Here is a 19,531-nt window from a genome sequence, read left to right as displayed (position 1 = left end):
TTTTTTCTTCGGACGTGAAATCAAAATCAGCGTTAATTAGTTATATTTTCGTCGTACGTGGTTCTACTTGGGTGCCTGTTCGTGCAGAAATAATGCACGTGCGTAAGGGCACATGATGTCTTTCTCCACCAGTAAAAACTGGAAAGCCGCCGTATGAATTCTTCTCCGTTGGTGCGACGTAAACCCTAACCAAAAAAATAAAATAAAATAAAAAACAGCTTCTTTCTGATGCTTAAAGAGAGAATTTGAAGTCTTATATTCACATCAATCCATATGAAGAAATTTATTCTATATAATGTTGTCGTTCTTAATTTCTCAGGGTGATAACTTCATTTTACCTTTTTTAGAAACATCCTGACAATAACACTATTTTAGAAAAAGCTTGGATTGAGTTTCGAAATGAGGGCAGGAAATTTGGCCATGCTGTGTAGGTAAACGCAAGAACAATTCCATAAACGGTTTACAAAAACGGCTTATTACTTCTGCAGCTCGTTCAAAATAAGGAGCGTTCATTACGTCACATATATTACGACAGTTAGGCTCACATGACAAACAGCGCAGTGGAAATATGTATTTTTGCCACTTGGACACGGACAAGTTGGGCAGAAACTTTTACTTGTCTGCAGCCCATATTTTAATAAAAGTTTATGAGACTGTCATAGTAATTAAGAACATATTTCTTAATGCAAAGTCATGCAGTTTGAGGAAACGTTCTACATATTGTATAAGGCAATGAATAATGTCCAAACTATCATCATTTTGGTGCTTATTATTAAATCTGAACTGTCAAATATGCGACGGATGAATCCATCTAACGTTTCGTGCATGATTGAAATGATAGCTGGGTAATTGAAGACGATCTGGTTATACAAGTTGCTGTCGGGATATACGGGAGAATATAGCCTGAATAAGATAAATATGACCCGAGATGCTAGCCAATAACGAATTTATAATAACTCAAATTGTAATGATAACAAGTTCATAAGAAAACCCAGCAACTTTAGACCGCGGCAAAAGACACACGTAATCAACAGCTATGCTAACGCTGTGCAATAAAAAAGAAATTCAATATTAAGTCATTTTTTTAAGTAATTGACATTTGAATCGAGAAATAGTCATAAAAACAAAACGCAATAATAAAAATCTATGCACACACGCAGTTAACCGTCTATAATGTAGAAATACATCTTAAATTGTTATTTGTGCGTGCTTCGGTTCTTCTAGGTAGTGTTTACAAAGTGTTTAATCCAATCAGAATTTGACAAAATTATTTGCATTATTATAAAGTATGATATATTAAATCATATTACATTGAACACGACATCGTTCTTCAAATACGAATCATCTTTAGCACGGCAACGTCGTGCACAGTGAATCGGGTCTGTTGAAATTTTCTATCAGCCGCCCAAACTAAATGGAATTGACTTAAACAGTGAACGTTTTACCTTCAGCATAGACAATTTAATGTAATTTAATTGTTTTCGATTAAAAATAATGTTATACAAGACTTAGTAACTAGATTTTACGATTTTCAATGTATGAAAAGAAAATGGAAGTGTGTGTCTTGAAGAAGAAGTTATTTATCTTGGAGAAGACTACTTCATGTATAGCGTTTTGCCACAGTTTCATTGTTATCTATGAATTATACCAGGAACTCGTATTTCTTTTATTATGACATCACTTGTAAATTCATAGAAGCTCTCTTGGGATAATAACAGGCTTAGATAGGATTTTTTAAAATAACTACGGTATTATAAGCTGGAGTAGGGAATTCTTTATATAGACTTGTAATGTTTTTAATGAGATTCAGTTAAACACGTTTCTGTTAATGTTGAATATAACTCTTTTCTCAAGATTTTTTGTTGTTGTTGTTTTTATATAAATTCAAGACACATCAACACAGTACAAGTTATATGGCTACTTTTCAGGTGGTAAAAGACCTTAGATAGCCCTTTCTTGCAATATTTTGATCACAAGTGTGTGCTCACCAAGTGGAACCACCAACCTTTCCTAATTTGCTAGATAGGTTCCTCAAAAGAATTACCATAACACTTGATCTCAGTCAAGATTCAAACCCACAACTTTCTGAGGCAAGTGACTTGATGTTAGTGTTCTTAACCACTTATCAATAGGCTTGTGATAGAGCAATGGTTTAATCAAAGCTCACTGTATACAAATGAAATTCCTGACCAAACTATGCCCAAAGTTCAAAGCTGGGCCAGTCTGAAAGTCTCTGAAATCTGACTCAATATTAGGCTATAGGCTGCTCAAACTTATTATTTTGAAATCGAAATCTATATTAACAATAGAAATATCCAAATGCAAATCAGGGATGTCTATTACACAAATAAAAATTAGGCAATAAATAATTTCAGATCAGTTACATCTACTATTAGTAGCTAACAAACACAATACAACACTTGCATGTTCAGATATTTATTTATTTTCCATCCAATATACACTATTCTTAACAAACTAACATATATATAAAACATTCTCTCAAGTCAGAAAATAATTTTTAATTTCTATCATACACAGTGTGAATAAGAGTGTCTTCAATGACACTAGACTTTGTTCTACTTTAATCATACTCTTAAAGCAGCATGCCTCCAGATTCCTGCTGATTTTCAAGAAAATTTTGAAAATGTTCTAAAAAGAAAAATATTGTGAAGTGAAGAAAGAAAATAATTTACACATCCCAATCAACACATATAATTTACAAAATAAAAGATCAATATACGCCAAAAATACCCCTTACTGTGTTACTAACACAATAGAAATATGGTGAAAAATACTGTCAAGTCAGTTATAAATTGCACATAGCATGGAAATCATTACTTTTATCTTCAAACTATTTACATTTCTTATAATCTTGGTACATTGTTCTCAAAATTGATTTTCTTAAAATATTTTGGCTCATCTTGAGGCATGCAGCTGTAAAATATAAAAAAAATTTATGCAACAACTCCCCCCACCCTGAATTGTCAATAACTATCATATCATTGTAGTGTCATACTATTAACAGTAAATAAATTAGTTTATTATACACCTGTCCATATTTTTCTAATTTCATGCATGTATCACAAGCACAAATATAACCAGACAGAAATTTATCTGTATCATGTGTGATCGGAAATAATGCTACTGGTGTTATATCAGTATGAATATATGAGCCGCGTCATGACAAAACCAACATAATGCGTTTGCGACCAGCATAGATCCAGACCAGCCTGCACATTTGCGCAGTCTGATCAGGATCCATGCTGTTCGCTTAGTAGAGAAACTGATAGCAAACAGCATGGATCCTGATCAGACTGCGCGGATCCATGCTGGTCGCAAACTCATTATGTTGGTTTTGTCATGACGTGACTCATATTTAGTTTGAATCTGACACCTCATGACCTATTCCTAGTAAAATTCACTGGGGTCATTTTATTTATTTTTTTTGGCTGGGTTTAAACTCACACCAACACAGTGTATCTGACTTTCCAGCTTTACTGATACTGGAAGAACTCAGGTGCCCTTCTGTGCATTATTTCAAGCACAAACAAGCAACAAACGTTCCATAAACTAGCCCAATAGCTTCCTAGTACGAAAGAATCCAAAGTCCCAGTTGGGATTCAAACACACAGCGGTGATGGGCAAGTGGTTCAAAATCAACAACTTAAACCATTCGACCACGGACGCCCTTCCACACAGATTAAATACAAATCCCAGATCAAGATACTTCTAATAACTCTTTTTTTATTGCAAATATTCTTACCTATCAGCAGTCTGAAGCTCTCTTAAATTTTTTTAAATTTCACATAAACATAAAAACATTCTTGAATTTGTAAGAATGTCAAAATTGTATACAAAATATCAGTCACATTAAAACACATAAATATTGTGAGCTATTGAAAGCCATTTCATTCATAAACTTAATTAAGGCAGTCTGAAGAAACCTGTTCAATATTTCATGAAATAATCAGTGTTAATTCAGTAGAAATGTACTTTTCAATGATAAACTTCAACAGAAAACATAAATTATAGTCTGCAGCTTGTAGCATGATTATTATCATAAATCATTTTTTAATCTTCATTTCCCTTAAGGGTGTTGTTAAAATATGTTGTTCTTATAAACATATATGTTGAACCAGCGTTTTTTTCCTCAGCACTTTGGGAACAGAATTGGGAATTATTAGGATGTTGAACCGAAAGTAACCTTTGCCAGAAGTATAGAGCCAGGCCAGCCTTTATATTCTTCCAGGGTCAAAACCCTTGTGAACATTTTGGTATATAAAACTTACTGTTCCTAGACATAGACCGGTAGGGTCCTCCTAACCGGTCCTCGTTTCCTACACTATAAACTGTTGGCTGACCTACTTTAAATTGTCATTTTGATGTCACCAAAATTGATCATGACAGTTCCTAAAATAAACAGAGGTCAAGTCCATTTAAGAAATTCAGCCGATTGAGGAGTAACCAGATGTCTGTCCCCTAGTTGAGGTACATAGATGGTCAAACAGTGCATGGCATGAAACATTACTATAACCACTGTTCTTGGCTATGCATTGAGATGTCCAAAAGTTTCCAGGCGGCATCTGGATTTAATTCCTCCATATCTCTACACAGTGCCCAAACATAGGTTACGGCCATCACCTTTTCCTGAAATATATACACAACAAATGAGAGTGAATTGTTACAAAACTCAATTTCCAGCCAATATCACATATGTGAAAAAGCAACAACAGTTAAATACCATAATTATGTCAAAATTGATCAATTCACAAAACGGTGACAGTGTGTACCACAACACTTAGAGACAAAAATTCTCAGTAAGTTTGATTGAAATTATAGACACATATGAGAAACCAAACTGCATCCACAAATCTATCCAACAACAAACATCAATCTAACAAAAGATTTACCAATTTGGACAATATGGTTCAAAACGCTTGTATTCTTTCATGAGAAGGATCAAACTACAACTTTAGGTAAACCTTGTGTTTACAACCATCTTTGACAGTAAATATTCAATAGGGCTTAAGTCAAAACAACACTGTTACATTGTTACAGGTCATTTGGTGACTTGACAATCCTTCTTAGTCTTGTTTACATTTAGATAAAGGGAGTAAAAATTGTGTTCACAATACAAAAGCAAAAACAAAGTCAGGAGCACAGTGAGATAACAATATGCTATGCCAGCCATTTACCGGTACAAGCAAATTTTGACAGGGGAAGGGTGGCCTGGTGGTTAAGGTGTTTGCCTCTCAACCCAGTGATCATGGGTTTGAGCACTAATCAGGTCATGACTATGTTTTTTCATATGACACCAGTACTGGTTGGTTCAAAGATGCTGACTTGAAAGTGATTAATATAAGTTGCAAGAACTTGTTTCACAATCAAGCTTTAATTAATATGTTTAAATTTTACTCACGGGATCCCCCTCAACAACATCTCCTTTCGCATTTTTGACCACCATTGTTTGCTGAGCATTGAAGCTTATCACAAGTACTGGACCCTGCTCCATCATTTTACCCGCAGCAAGCTACAAAATAAACCAGTTAATGAAACACATGGAAGACTGGAAAAATCCTTATACATGTAGATCACTAACCGTAACTAAAGATTATGACTAATGTAAACTGCATATTTAGTCTTTTTTTATAAACAATTCAATTATAACCCAACCCCGCTACAAAAGTACCAGCAATTTTATGAAAATTGTTTAAAAAAACCCAAACAAACCAAAAACCACCCATTCTTTAATTAAGTACAATCAATATCTAAAGAGGCTAGCAAATTTGAGCTTTAAGAGTTTTTTTGATCTTTTTTCTAGTGAATTTGAGCCTTTTAAGTTTTCTTAGAATACTTTATTTAAATACTGTTATACAAGATCACAGAAATCTCTACACTGACAATTTTCAAAATCTGAATAAGGAGACCTCTACAGAGCAATAAATACAAAAAGTTGAAAATTGTAGACTCTGTTTTATTGACTTTTGACAAGACAAATTGATGGTGCAACAAACTCTCATGCCAATTAGCAAAGGTTAGATGGAGTTTAATGAAAAGTACTCAGGTAATTTTGTTTGTCTGGTTTATGCCAATTTTAACATGTCTCTGTCACCAAGTTTCAGATGTGCTTTCCTTGATAACTAACCAGAAATTACCAACTGCTCTCTCCACAAATGTCCAACTACTTAAACCACAAATTTCTGAATCAGAAGTGAGAGACAAATGACCATTTTAGATTCAATGCCCCCCAAAAAAATTGTTATGGAAAATATTTCGCCTCACCCAGGCATCAAACCAGTGGCCCCTGGATAACAGATCCAATGCTCTTTCAATGCTCTCCCTATTAAACTAAGCAGGGAGACATCAGTAATTTTAAAAGAAGCAATATTACACATATGAGATTTGTTTCATCTATCTGACATAAAAGCAGGATTAAACGTATCTCTAGGGCACCTACCTCTACATTACTGACATCCAGTATATGGTTCTCTATTTTAAGACCATTAGCTTTTGCCGTGTTGATCGGAAGCATCAGAACATTAAATGGCTGAAATATAAAAAGTGACATGTACAATTTTAACATTTCAAAAGATATATTTTATTAGTTATCAAGATTTTTGACAGGTTATATGGCCCTATATTAACAGTTTTTTGCATATATAATATCCCAAACACCCGTTTATATACAGCTACATAATCCATCAAGATTCTTCATAATGAATTTACAATACAGCAAACTTTCTCAGCAGTGCATATAAATGTCATCATTAGCCAATGAAAAGCGACATTACAAACATGCAGTATTATAAAGTTAATTTCAACAAGATTTCATTAAACATATTAGGTATGACCTTACAGAAACATATTTTTAGTTTTGATAATACATATTGGAACGACCTTACATACACAAACTGTGCAGACAAGTAAAAGCATTGTTACAGGAGTATCTTGATGGGTTTGAGGTTATAAATATGAGCCGCGACACGACAAAACCAACATAGTGCGTTTGCGACCAGCATCCGCGCAGTCTGATCAGGATCCATGCTGTTCGCTAAACAACCATATTACAAGTAGAGAAACTGATAGCAAACAGCATGGATCCTGATCAGACTGTGGGATGCACAGGCTGGTCTGGATCCATGCTGGTCGCAAACCCATTATGTTGGTTTTGTCGTATCGCGGCTCAATTATATTTTTCAAACTCTGATCTCAGGTATATGATTGGCCAAAAACTGGTACAGAATGTAAACTGACCAATGAAAAGTCTGAGACTTGAGTCAGCTGTCAGAAAACAAGAGGGCCATGATGGCCCTGGGGTCGCTCACCTGTACATAGGCCCCCAGGGCGGGGCTAGTTTAAACCAAAGGGCTTTTATTTGAACAAACTTGGAAGACACCCATTAGAAGATGTTTCATGATGTTAAGTTTTAACTAAACACAAATAATGAAAAACAATGACTTTTGCCCCCCCCCTCCCCCTGGCAGGGCCAATTTTAACCCAAGGGCTTTTATTTGAACAAACTTGGTAGACACCCATTAGAACATGTTTCATGCTAAATATCTTAGCTCTAGCTCTTTGGGTTCTTTAAAAGAAGATTTTTAAGTTTTTAATTAATATATGCTATATAGGGAAAATCTATGACCCCCTAGGGCGGGGCCAATTTTGACCCAAGGGCTTTTATTTCAACAAACTTGGTAAACATCAATTAGAACATGTTTCTTGCTAAATATCTTAGCTCTAGCTCTTTTTGTTCTTTAAAAGAAGATTTTTAAGTTTTTACTCTATGTATATAGGGAAAATCAATGACCCCTGGGGCCGGGCCAATTTTGACCCCAGGGCTTTTATTTGAACAAATTTGATAGACACCATTAGAAGATGTGTCATGCTAAAATATCTTAGCTCTAGCTCTTTGGGTTCTTTAAAGAAGATTTTTAAGTTTTACTACATGTATATAGGAAAATCAATGACCCTGGGGCTGGGCCAATTTTTGACCCCAGGGCTTTTATTTGAACAAACTTGGTGGACACTCATTAGAAGATGTTTCATGCTAAATATCTTAGCTCTAGCTCTTTGGGTTCTTTAAAAGAAATTTTTTAAAGTTTTTACTATATGCATATAGGGAAAATCAATGACCCCCTGGGGCGGGGCCAATTTTGACCCCAGGGCTTTTTTTAACAAACTTGGTAGACACTCATTAGAACATATTTCATGCCAAATATCTAAGCTCTAGCTCTTTGGGTTTTTTAGAAGAAGATTTTTAAGCTTTTACTATATATATGCATATAGGGAAAATCAATGACCCCCTGTGGCGGGACATATTTTGACCCCAGGGCTTTTATTTGAACAAACTTGGTAGACACTGATTAGAAGATGTTTCATGCTAAATATCTTAGCTCTAGCTCTTTGGGTTCTTCAAGAGAATTTTTTTTAAGTTTTTACTATATGCATATAGGGAAAATCAATGACCCCCTGGGGCGGGGCCAATTTTGACCCCAGGGCTTTTATTTGAACAATCTTGGTAGACACTCATTAGAAGATATTTCATGCTAAATATCTTAGCTCTAGCTCTTTGGGTTCTTTAAAAGAAGATTTTTAAGTTTTTACTACATGTATATAGGGAAAATCAATGACCCCTGGGGCTGGGCCAATTTTGACCCCAGGGCTTTTATTTGAACAAACTTGGTAGACACTCATTAGAAGATGTTTCATGCTAAATATCTTAGCTCTAGCTCTTTGGATTCTTTAAAAGAAATTTTTTAAAGTTTTTACTTTATGCATATAGGGAAAATCAATGACCCCCTGGGGCGGGGCCAATTTTGACCCCAGGGCTTTTTTTTTTAACAAACTTGGTAGACATCCATTAGAACATGTTTCATGCCAAATATCTTAGCTCTAGCTCTTTGGGTTTTTTAAAAGAAATTTTTTAAGTTTTTACTATATGCATATAGGGAAAATCAATGACCCCCTGTGGCGGGGCCAACTTTGACCCCAGGGCTTTTTTTTTAACAAACTTGGTAGACACTGATTAGAAGATGTTTCATGCTAAATATCTTAGCTCTAGCTATTTGGGTTCTTTAAGAGAATTTTTTTTAAGTTTTTACTATAAATTATGCATATAGGGAAAATCAATGACCCCCTGGGGCGGGGCCAATTTTGACCCCAGGGCTTTTATTTGAACAATCTTGGTAGACACTCATTAGAACATGTTTCATGCTTAATATCTTAGCTCTAGCTTTTTGGGTTCTTTAAAAGAAGATTTTTTAAAGTTTTTACTATATGTATATAGGGAAAATCAATGACCCCATGGGGCGGGGCCAATTTTGACCCCAGGGCTTTTATTTGAACAAACTTGGTAGACACTCATTAGAACATGTTTCATGCTTAATATCTTAGCTCTAGCTCTTTGGGTTCTTTAAAAGAAGATTTTTTAAAGTTTTTACTATATGCATATAGGGAAAATCAATGACCCCCTGGGGCGGGTCCAATTTTGACCCCAGGGCTTTTATTTGAACAAACTTGGTAGACACTCATTAGAAGATGTTTCATGCTAAATATCTTAGCTCTAGCTCTTTGGGTTCTTTAAAAGAAGATTTTTTTAAGTTTTTACTATATGCATAATGGGAAAATCAATGACCCCCTGGGGCGGGGCCAATTTTGACCCCAGGGCTTTTATTTGAACAATCTTGGTAGACACTCACTAGAAGATGTTTCATGCCAAATATCTTAGCTCTAGCTCTTTGGGTTTTTTAGAAGAAGATGTTTAAAGTTTTTTCTTTTGGTTGCCATGGCAACCAGAGTTCTGCATGGAATGGAATTCTTTGAACAACTTTGTTAAGGCTTCACACAAGGAACATCCCTGTGAAGTTTCATTATGATCTGCCTTATGGTTTCAGAGGAGATGTTGTTTGAAAGTGTGAACGGACAACGGACGACGTACGACAGACAACGGACGAAGAGTGATCCCAATAGCTCACCCTGAGCATATGCTCAGGTGAGCTAAAAAGGTTTTAACCTCCAGGCCTGATCTGACTCATGGATTTTACTGGATTGAGATCTCGATAAAGGTGGGGAAAAGTTTCTTAACTACAAATAAAAGTTTCTATTACTTACAGCCTCATAGCACCAGTCCTTTAATATTTCTTCATTCCCTCTTGCCAAAGCCTGCAATACATCAAATAACAACATATAACATCTAATCCTTTTTTGATACTGTTTTATTATCAAATATTTTCCTTTTGAATTTTTATATCATTTTGATATCCAAGGCTTTTTAGTCTTATTGTTTAAGGTTTTAACTTGAAATGCTTTTTTTTAATATCCAATGTTTTTTTGATTTTATTATCAGATTATTTTTGAGTTTATAAAGTTTTTTTTTTTGATTTTCATCAAATTCTTTTTTGGTTTGAATATCCTATGCTTTTTGGTTTTAATATCACATATTTTTTCATTTCATTAACTAATGCAGATGTTTCAGAACCAGCTGTTATCTGGTTGGATAATACATGACAAACCTGCTGCAAGGTAACATCTTTCTTGCATGTAAAAATTATATGCCATTCGAGGGATTCATACCTGGGTGCCGACCCCCCCATGCTTTTTTACAAATACATTCAAGCATACTTACTTCTAGTATATTTGGAATCACATCGTACTGGCACCATCGTGTAAATGATTCTTGGGTAAAGTCTGGATCCATTTTACATATTTCCGTCAAAACTTCTGACATTTCCGTCTTGGAGAACATACCACCTACAGTTCAATAAATCAACTCACATATATGACAAGCAATAAAGTATTTACAAATTACTTTTTGTTATGAGTTTTACATCACACAAACACAGTATAGGTAATATTGCGATTTTCCAGCTTTACTCGTAGAAAAAAGACCTCAGGTGCCCTTTTGTGAATTGTTTCAGGCACAAACAGACACCTGAGTAGAACCACCGACATTCCGTAAGCCAGCTGGATAGCTTTCTCACATGAAAGAATTCGAGCAGAGCGGATTGAATTGACAGCAGTGAGAAGCAATGGTTTGAAGTCAATGACCTTAACCACTCGGCCACAGCCGTCCCCGCTACAAATCACTGAAATTGCACACAGCACCAATGAATCTTAAAAGCAATCCCCCTACAGTACCATATTTTGGGATTATCATAATTACTTTTAATTACAAAATTAGGAAACTGAAAAATACGGCAATGACAGACTGTGCAAATAATTTAGCTGATCTCGCTCTACTCTTAAGAAATAGATGTTTAGAGTGCAGTATTATAGAATGATGTGAAGACAAGCTGTTATATCCATTAACTATCTTATATTTCACACAAAAATTCTTACCAAACACACTAGATATTTTATCTGTGAAGAAACGTGTGCCACGAACCAATATGTTGTCACTTTCATCATATTTCATCTTTAAGTCAAACACCTCTGAAATACAACATGTGAATGTCAAAATATAATTAAGAGTTGTGGAACTTGGTAATTCTTAGCTTGTTTGTTACCTGTATATGTCAGTGCTCTAGATAAGATATCTGGTCCAATTGTTTTCACTACCAATTTTTTTCAGCCAATTAGTTTTTCAATAATATATTTTGATAACAATTCGGTTTTTTGTTGGTTTTTTTTCAAAAATGTTAATGGCTTTTTCCACATAGGTATCCATTCAATTACTTTAACTAAATTTTAATAATAAAATTTTTATCGATACAAAAAAGAGAGAAGAATACATGCAGCGGATTAATTTTTTCAAATTTCCTAAAATCGTATTAGAACGTCAAATGTGTATATTTGTTACATATTATTCATTTTAAAAGAACACTGATAGAATAAATACTGTTTTCCATGAAGTCAAGTCAAAACTTAATTTGTTATTGCTGCAGAATCATTTAAAAGGGTGCGTTAGAAATTTTTGCCTTGTTGAATTTTCGAATAACAATTAAAATTTGATCACAATTCATTTCAAGTATTTTGAATTTGTTTTAGTCCGACAGATTGAAAGATGGCTAATGTCCATTTAAGATATTTAGGGTAGTAAGGGTAATACAGTCTAACAGCTACTTACTATTTACAAATTCATTATTGTCCTTGAAATTCTGCCAACTTTGATGCCATTTAGAATCTTTATGTAAAACCATGGTCACTGTATCACTGCAAAAAAATATTCAACAGACTTTGATAAATCACCAACAGGAACGAAAAATTTCAATGTTATCTCTGATGAAATTATAAATTTTACAAGTAAATACAAATTTCACAATAATTTCAACACACAAGTTATCAATTTCACTTGGGTTTAAAATCAAGACCCCGTAAGGCACAATTAATGCTCATCTATGTACAATTATCATTCATGTATTGCTAATCACTAGGGTTCAGGAAAACAAGAACTGTCTGTAGGAAAATTTGCTTGACTATTCTCAGTGCTTGATAGTAAAACAAGAGCCTTGATAATGTAGAATTTCTAAGTTCAAAACCGGGCCATAATTCTGTTAAAATTCATGTGAGAGTTATTGGTCTAGGATATTGACCTCAAATTATGCTCTCAAATAAGTGTCCGAAATTTAAACCCATTCCCCCATTAGTTTTAGAGATACCAACTTACTCATCTGCTTCAAATATCCTAGAGTCCTTCTCTGACATATTCAGTTTATCTGACCTCATCCGTAATTTTTCTGAAATATCAAAATATATGTTTTCAATTCTTACAAGGTCAACAAATAAACTGTACAACAACAATTTTATGGTTACAACAATTTTTTTTTTAAAGATTTTTTTTCAATTTCCTGACATCTGTTCGAAAGTCTACTCAACTAGCCTTCTTCTCTGTAACAATTCAAATTTGTAATACAAATATGCAACTGTATCTTCAAATATACTCAATTTTGGAATACTTGTAAAACAAATATGCAAATGTATCTTGAAATATACTCAGTTTTAGGATACAAACGGGAGTAGTAAGTAGATTTTTGTAACCTATTAATCTAAGTGTAATAGCAACTGAAATAACTTAAATTTAACAAAATATAAATTACTATAATAGAAACAATAAAAATACAAAAGATTATGTATAAGAAATAAATAACTACCTGGTGCTTTGTAATGCTTGGCTTTTGATAATGCAGTTTCATCAAATTCTTTTTTCACTGCTTTAACACCCTGAAAGCAAAGATATTTTTTTTAAATATTTTGAGTCTCTGTAAAGATCATAATCATAGGGCTTTCCAGCTAAGACCTCAGTCACCCTTCTGTGTAATAAAATCACTGATCGACTTTCTATAAAAGACTGCAAAGGCCCTGGCAGGAAGAAAAGGGCAAATGTTTTGTTTGTTTTTTTAAAAAAAGAGACATGGTATCACTCAAATTAGAAATGAATTAATACATGCTTACATTCCACTGTTTTTTTAGTCTATAGACAGTGTGACATATCTATAAACCCTTAAGTACTTAAAGCTGATAGTTTAGTGTCTTGAATTCATATTGAAAATTGCTTAATTCCCTCTGAATATAGGAGAAAGCATTGTACTTACAGCACAGACACAAATTTTTGCTTGTTACATATCATATGTACTTGTTGGGAAACTATATTTTTGTTGGACTTTACGTCACACCAATACTGTTAGGGTTATTTGGTAATTTTCCAGCTTTATTGCTGGAGAAAAACCCCAGGTGCAGCTTAATATATCATTTCAGGCACAAGTGGACACCTAAGTAGAAGCATCAACCCTTCTGTAAGCTAACTGGCTAAATTCCTCAAGTTAAAAAATATTCTCAGTCCCTTGCAAGATTCGAATTAAGCGGTGGGGCGTGTGTGATTTGAATTTGGCAACAAAACAGATGCCTTTATACTAACACAAGAACAACAGATGTGAAGATAATTGCAACTTGTATGTCTACTATCACACATCACATGATCTGATGCTAAAAACTGACATTCTAGGTGGAACTTATTTGTATACATACCTTGGAAACTGTTTTAACTGTAGAACTTTCGCCTAATTTTTTCCCCTGCTCAAGTACGGTCTCCCCAGCTTTACCAACTGTTTTACCAAATTCCCCCGTCACTTCAATGCCCTTCTTTATAAATTCTGACTTCTGTACATCTTCTAAAGTCTGAAAAGTGTAAAAGGCAATAAGAACAATAAACAATTAAGCCTAAGCTGCACTTCAGGAAACAAAATATCCGGCATGTAACTGCTTAAATTCACCTATAAGTAAGTAATAAAGTATTTAAAATCTTGTCTGCATCATAAACTAGCATAAATTTCTGGAAATTTAGTGGGAGCAGCATTAAGGTTGTCAAACACTCGCGTTTGGGATCAAACTCTATCAAATCAAGAACACAGCCTTTTTCCTTTAGTAAGAATATCATTCTGCATTGCTCTGCTACATCAAGTTGTAAATAATTAGGTTATGAATATAATTAAATGATCATATATTGATACTTAATATGAGGCCATCCAGTATTTTATCAATACCAAAACCCTATACTTTGTGAGCGTAATTTGTAATTTTGGCTTGATGACATCTCCACCTACAACTTCAAGTAACTTTTTGATTTCCTTTGTTTGTTTTCTCTCTGTTTTCTCTTTCTTCTTTTAAATTTAAAACATTGCTATAGATACAGGTATTTTTATATAAGTAACAGTAATTGATATACAACTCCATTCTCAACTTATATTTACCTCAGACACTTTACTTTTAACTTCTTGTATGCCTTTCTTAAATGTTTCTTTCGAGTCTGTTTCCATACCAATATGTTCCTGGAAGAAGTCAAAAGCAATAACAACTTAATTTGTGACCATAAGGAAATAATGCTTTATACAGAATAATATGTTTCTTACATACAATAATAACATGTTTCTTTACATAGAATAATAACATGTTTCTTTACATAGAATCAAGTGTTTCTTTTACAAAGAATTAAATGTTTCTTTTAAATACTAAGAACTATATGTGTCTTAACATAGAATAATGTTTGTTTTTTTACATAAAATTACATGTTTCTTTACACAGAGTAACTGTAATATATTTCTTTACACAGAATTACAGTTTTCTTTACAAAAAAATTATATGTTTCTTTACAAAAGAAAATACATGTTACTTTACACAGAAAAACATGTTTCTTTACATAAAATTAATGTGTGGTTTGTTTCAGGAAGAAGATTTAAACTGGTTCAAGTAGCCTTTAAGCTTTCATCATACTCAAACTTAATGAATAATCTTTAAAAACAAGAGCATCACATGCATAGTCACCTTGTGTCTGATAAAAAATTTAGTTATAAAGGGGCATAACTCCAAAAATTTTGCTTTCAGAAGTATGCCACTTATCTAACAACAGCACCATGTCATGATAAGCAAGTTTCAAGTTGATCAAAATCTTTAAACTTTTAAATGTTTGAAAAAAGGATGACACTAAAGTTTTTGCATGATGAAAATGATGCCTCCGTAAAGAAGAGCTTAAAAATCATGTTTCAACTAAAACTTGTTTAGTGTTGTATAGTGTTGATATTTTTAAAGCAAATAAGTTGCAATACTCAAAACAAAATGAGCTAAAGAATTGCATCCCTGATGCAGCAGTCAGAGCTTGTATTTATAGCAATCAAGGTGTGCACTCGTATGTGACACTAGACAACTTACAAATTTTTCTCTAGCCTTTTTTAACGTTTCTGAACTCTCCAGCTTCTGTTTTTCTTCACGAAACTTTTTCAAATTTTCCTGAAAATCAATCAGTATTTACATTATTAAATCAAAAAATGCTACCACTTATTCAAAATCAAAATAACGCAATGTCAGGAATCTTTACTCACATTTTAGCTTTGTTTTATTAGGTTTTGAGTCTCACTAATGATATTAATAAAAGTCATATGGCAAATTTCAAGCATTCCTGGTGGAGGAAGTTCTTGGGTACCTCTTAATGCAATATTTCAAGCACCTCAAGTAGAACAACTGACTTCTCATAAGCTGGTAGAATAGCTTGATCACATGCAAGAATCCAAAAATTACTGATGGGATTCAAACATACAGTGACGAGGATCAGTGCCATGAAGCCAGTAACCTTAAGCACTCAGCCAAAGAGGTACCCAACTTACATATATATTACTATTTCTTATAACACACCAAATCTAGGACATTAAAATAAAAGAAATACAAAGCATATTTTGTTACTTATGGTAGCTGATATTTTTTATTTGAACTTTTTTACAAACTTTTGGAACATTGTATGTCGCTACAAGCATACATAATCAAAATGAAAAACTTCATTCAAACATAAAAAAAACTCAAATACTTACATTTAAATGTTTATCTTTAGAAAAGCCTTCTTTTAAGTTGTTATAAATATTCTCAAAAAATCCTTTCCTTCCATCTGAATAGTTTCTCACCTGAAAAAAAACAACAACATTATCTTATAGTTACAACAAACCAAGTTTTAGTGTACTTATCTTATACATGAGCTCTGTTTGCAACACATAACAGCTTTTCTTTTGCAAATAGTTTTTTTGTTTAATATTACCCACTTTGAATTATACTCGCATATATTGTAATGCTTTTTGTCCTTTTCTACCTTTATCAAAATATATTGTGACTCCAAATTGGTATCTGTCTTATAAATTCTGGAGCTAAACAGAAGCTCCGTAAATAAAATTAAGTATAATGGATGCAATTATTTTGAGTGAGAACTTACCTGATGTTGAGAAATGTGATTCTGGTATCTCCATGGCTTGCATACAATACAACTACTTGCTACTGTAACTTGCCTGTTATACGAGCACTCTCTGCAGAATATTTGATATAACACCTGCAAGTAATAATCATTAAAGGCATTTAATTCTCAAGATCAAAACATTATAAAGTGCACATACATCTGATCATACGTGAAAAAAATAATAATTAACAATCAGGAAAGGGCAAAGAATTTCATTCTCCAAAATGAAGAACTCATTTATAGTTTAAAAACATTAGTTAAACACTCAAAATGTATGCAATTACTAGCATAATTTCATCTATAAATTTCTAAGTTCTAATGAGTTGAAGTATATATGAGTGGATGAATGGTCAAGTGCCTTTGGCCCTTGGCCATTTTTGTAATGTATGAAATCTTTAAAAAAACACAACATCTAACTAAATGTCAATGTTATATTAAGTATTGTAGATTCTAGAGTTAGTTTGAAGGCCAAGCTAACCTTGATTCCATGAGGTTTAGGGTCAACTCAGCCTTAAACTAACAAGTAACATGGCACTGATAATTTTTGTCACTTATTAGAAAAAGATACAAAGATGTTATTGTCTGTAATTTTGTGTCTTTTAATTGTGAAGAAAATATTTGTTCTATTTGTGACAATTAAATTTAATTCATGTATTTCTTTTAATTGTGAAGAAAATATTTGTTCTATTTAACCTGCATTGCCATTTAAAAGTATTTTGTAAACAGAAATAACTTGGGTATCTACTACAGATCGTAAATTCTTCATTACAAATATGCATACATTCTTCAAAAAAGTCTTGTAAATCTCTGTTGGTATAAATGTGCAATGAACATGTATGCTCAAGATGAAAATAGAAAAATTGCAATGCAGTGATTTTTTTCAATTTTCAAATCAACCTTGTTTTAGGGCTATGCTGACCCTGATTGATTTTTGCAGGTTGTATGAACCTTGTTACACAACATCGGTTATAAATTAGTCCTAATCCTATAAATGTGACGTTACTTTTTGAGATATTTTTACTTCTTATAGCAAAGCAACATCATATTGAAAATGCCCATAAACCCATAGCACATTACACAAGAAAATCTTGCAGAACTATAAAACACATAAGTCAGCGTAAAAATACATTAATGATTAATATTGAGCTGTTCATGAATACCATTAATAACAAAATACTTTTAAAAGTCAAACTGTCACATCTAAACAATCGTGTTTAAATCCTTTTATTCATTTAAATTCCTTATACAGCCGATAAACAAATGGCCATCACACAGTGGGCTAAATCTGATTGGCTATTTGAATGCAAGTGTTTAAATGAGTCAAAAATTTACAAACAGAATATTTTAATTTGAACGAAATATTTACCCATGCACCGTCAGCATGTGCGAATATAATTTTCCATTCAAAATTTTAAAACAATCTGTAAACCATTTTACCAAACCGGTATGGCGGATAGTCAAAAATAGATTGTTGTGGATGGTGATAGGTGTCTAACTCTAATCCAGGACAGGAGATTGCCGGTTATGCAACATGACAACTTTAATAAGGTCATTTCTCGAGATGTTTTCACATGAAAACAAATAGAAATAAGTTAATTTTCAAAGTGCAACGTTTCTAAGTAGTGACTGACATGACAATAAAATTGCGAAGCTCAATAAATCCTATAATTTGGATTTAAATTTATCGTCCTTGAAATTAAAACAGAAGACATGATGAAATTCACGTCAGTTTTACAATCTGACAATGCCAACAAAAACAATGAATTAAATTAACTCTGAAAATTAAACAATTAAAGTCTAGGGTTGTTCCCAGTCTTGCCATTGGTTTAATTAATGTCTTACTTTTGTATTTTCACTTGAATAGAAATTTCTAGGCATGACCCTCCACATTGACGCCATGATGGTTTTTTAACGGTGTAGCGTTAAAATTGATATTCATTTCAATTGGCAAAATTTTACACCATTTTTAGGTTCATTGGTACTAAAGTCGCCGAGACAACTTGGGGCGTGGAGCTCAAAACGCCTATAAAATCCAAATAAAATGTATATTTGTCAATCTCGGAACATGTACTGATCATATATGTCAAAAAACTTAATATAAGCCGTTTTGAAAAATATCATATTTCATCGTCTTCTGTATAATAATATTATATTAAACATACTCTTTTTCTAAGTTTATTTTTTTTTCAAGCTCTGAGCTGGACCTGGAGTACAATCAGGTTATTTCTTGGACTCATTTTTTTTTAAAAAAGTTAAAATATAGAAACTAATGATTATAAAAATACATGTAATGTAATACATGTAAATACATTTTGTGCTAATTAAGTATCAGCACGATTACGCAGAGGCTCTAAAATTCGGTGGATTCATTTTTACGTTAATTAACAAGTAAAAAATACATGCATTTAAATGTATGTTCCTCTGTTTCACGTGCCAAGATCAGGAAAATGACATTATCTTTTTCCACCAGTAAAGCTGGAATGTCGCCATATAACTTAACGACGTTAAAACCAGAACTTTATATTTCATCTTTTTATTAACAATATCAGGTTTGTTTCAATATCCACAAACATTATGTTCTATCTTCACATCTTATTTTTCCTTCTCGACGCGACTGATTAACACTGGAAAAACAGCACTCCCAACCATTTCCCGGTCCTTTCAGTTAACAGTATTCATCTACGAACTCATAGAGGTGGCGAGTTTTACGTTGCAAATTAGATTATACAAAAACCCAAAAAGCCATGATAAGGAGGGACTAAAAATCCCCCGGGAATTAACTTGGTTAGTGCTTTGACCTTATTTTGTTTTATTTTTGCCCCCAAA

The 19,531-nt window shown here is 33.2% G+C and overlaps 1 protein-coding gene across 1 annotated transcript; it reads right to left on the bottom strand.

The window, feature by feature from the left end:
* Positions 1-2,420: 2,420 nt before the first annotated feature.
* On the bottom strand, positions 2,421-18,660 carry LOC132728154 (mitochondrial import inner membrane translocase subunit TIM44-like). Its single transcript, XM_060713784.1, has 15 exons — positions 18,548-18,660; positions 16,685-16,798; positions 16,293-16,382; positions 15,640-15,717; positions 14,685-14,762; positions 13,963-14,112; positions 13,089-13,158; positions 12,605-12,674; positions 12,065-12,150; positions 11,338-11,430; positions 10,625-10,749; positions 10,111-10,161; positions 6,458-6,547; positions 5,420-5,530; positions 2,421-4,647 (listed from the first exon to the last, which is right to left on the bottom strand). The coding sequence occupies exons 1-15, from the start codon at positions 18,602-18,604 to the stop codon at positions 4,528-4,530; spliced, it is 1,383 nt and encodes a 460-aa protein (XP_060569767.1). The 5' UTR covers positions 18,605-18,660; the 3' UTR covers positions 2,421-4,527.
* Positions 18,661-19,531: the final 871 nt, after the last annotated feature.

This window comes from Ruditapes philippinarum, unplaced genomic scaffold, assembly GCF_026571515.1.
Source record: "Ruditapes philippinarum isolate M1 unplaced genomic scaffold, ASM2657151v2 ctg927_1_1_1_1, whole genome shotgun sequence".
NCBI lineage: Eukaryota > Metazoa > Mollusca > Bivalvia > Venerida > Veneridae > Ruditapes > Ruditapes philippinarum.
This window is presented reverse-complemented; position numbering and strand designations above follow the sequence as displayed.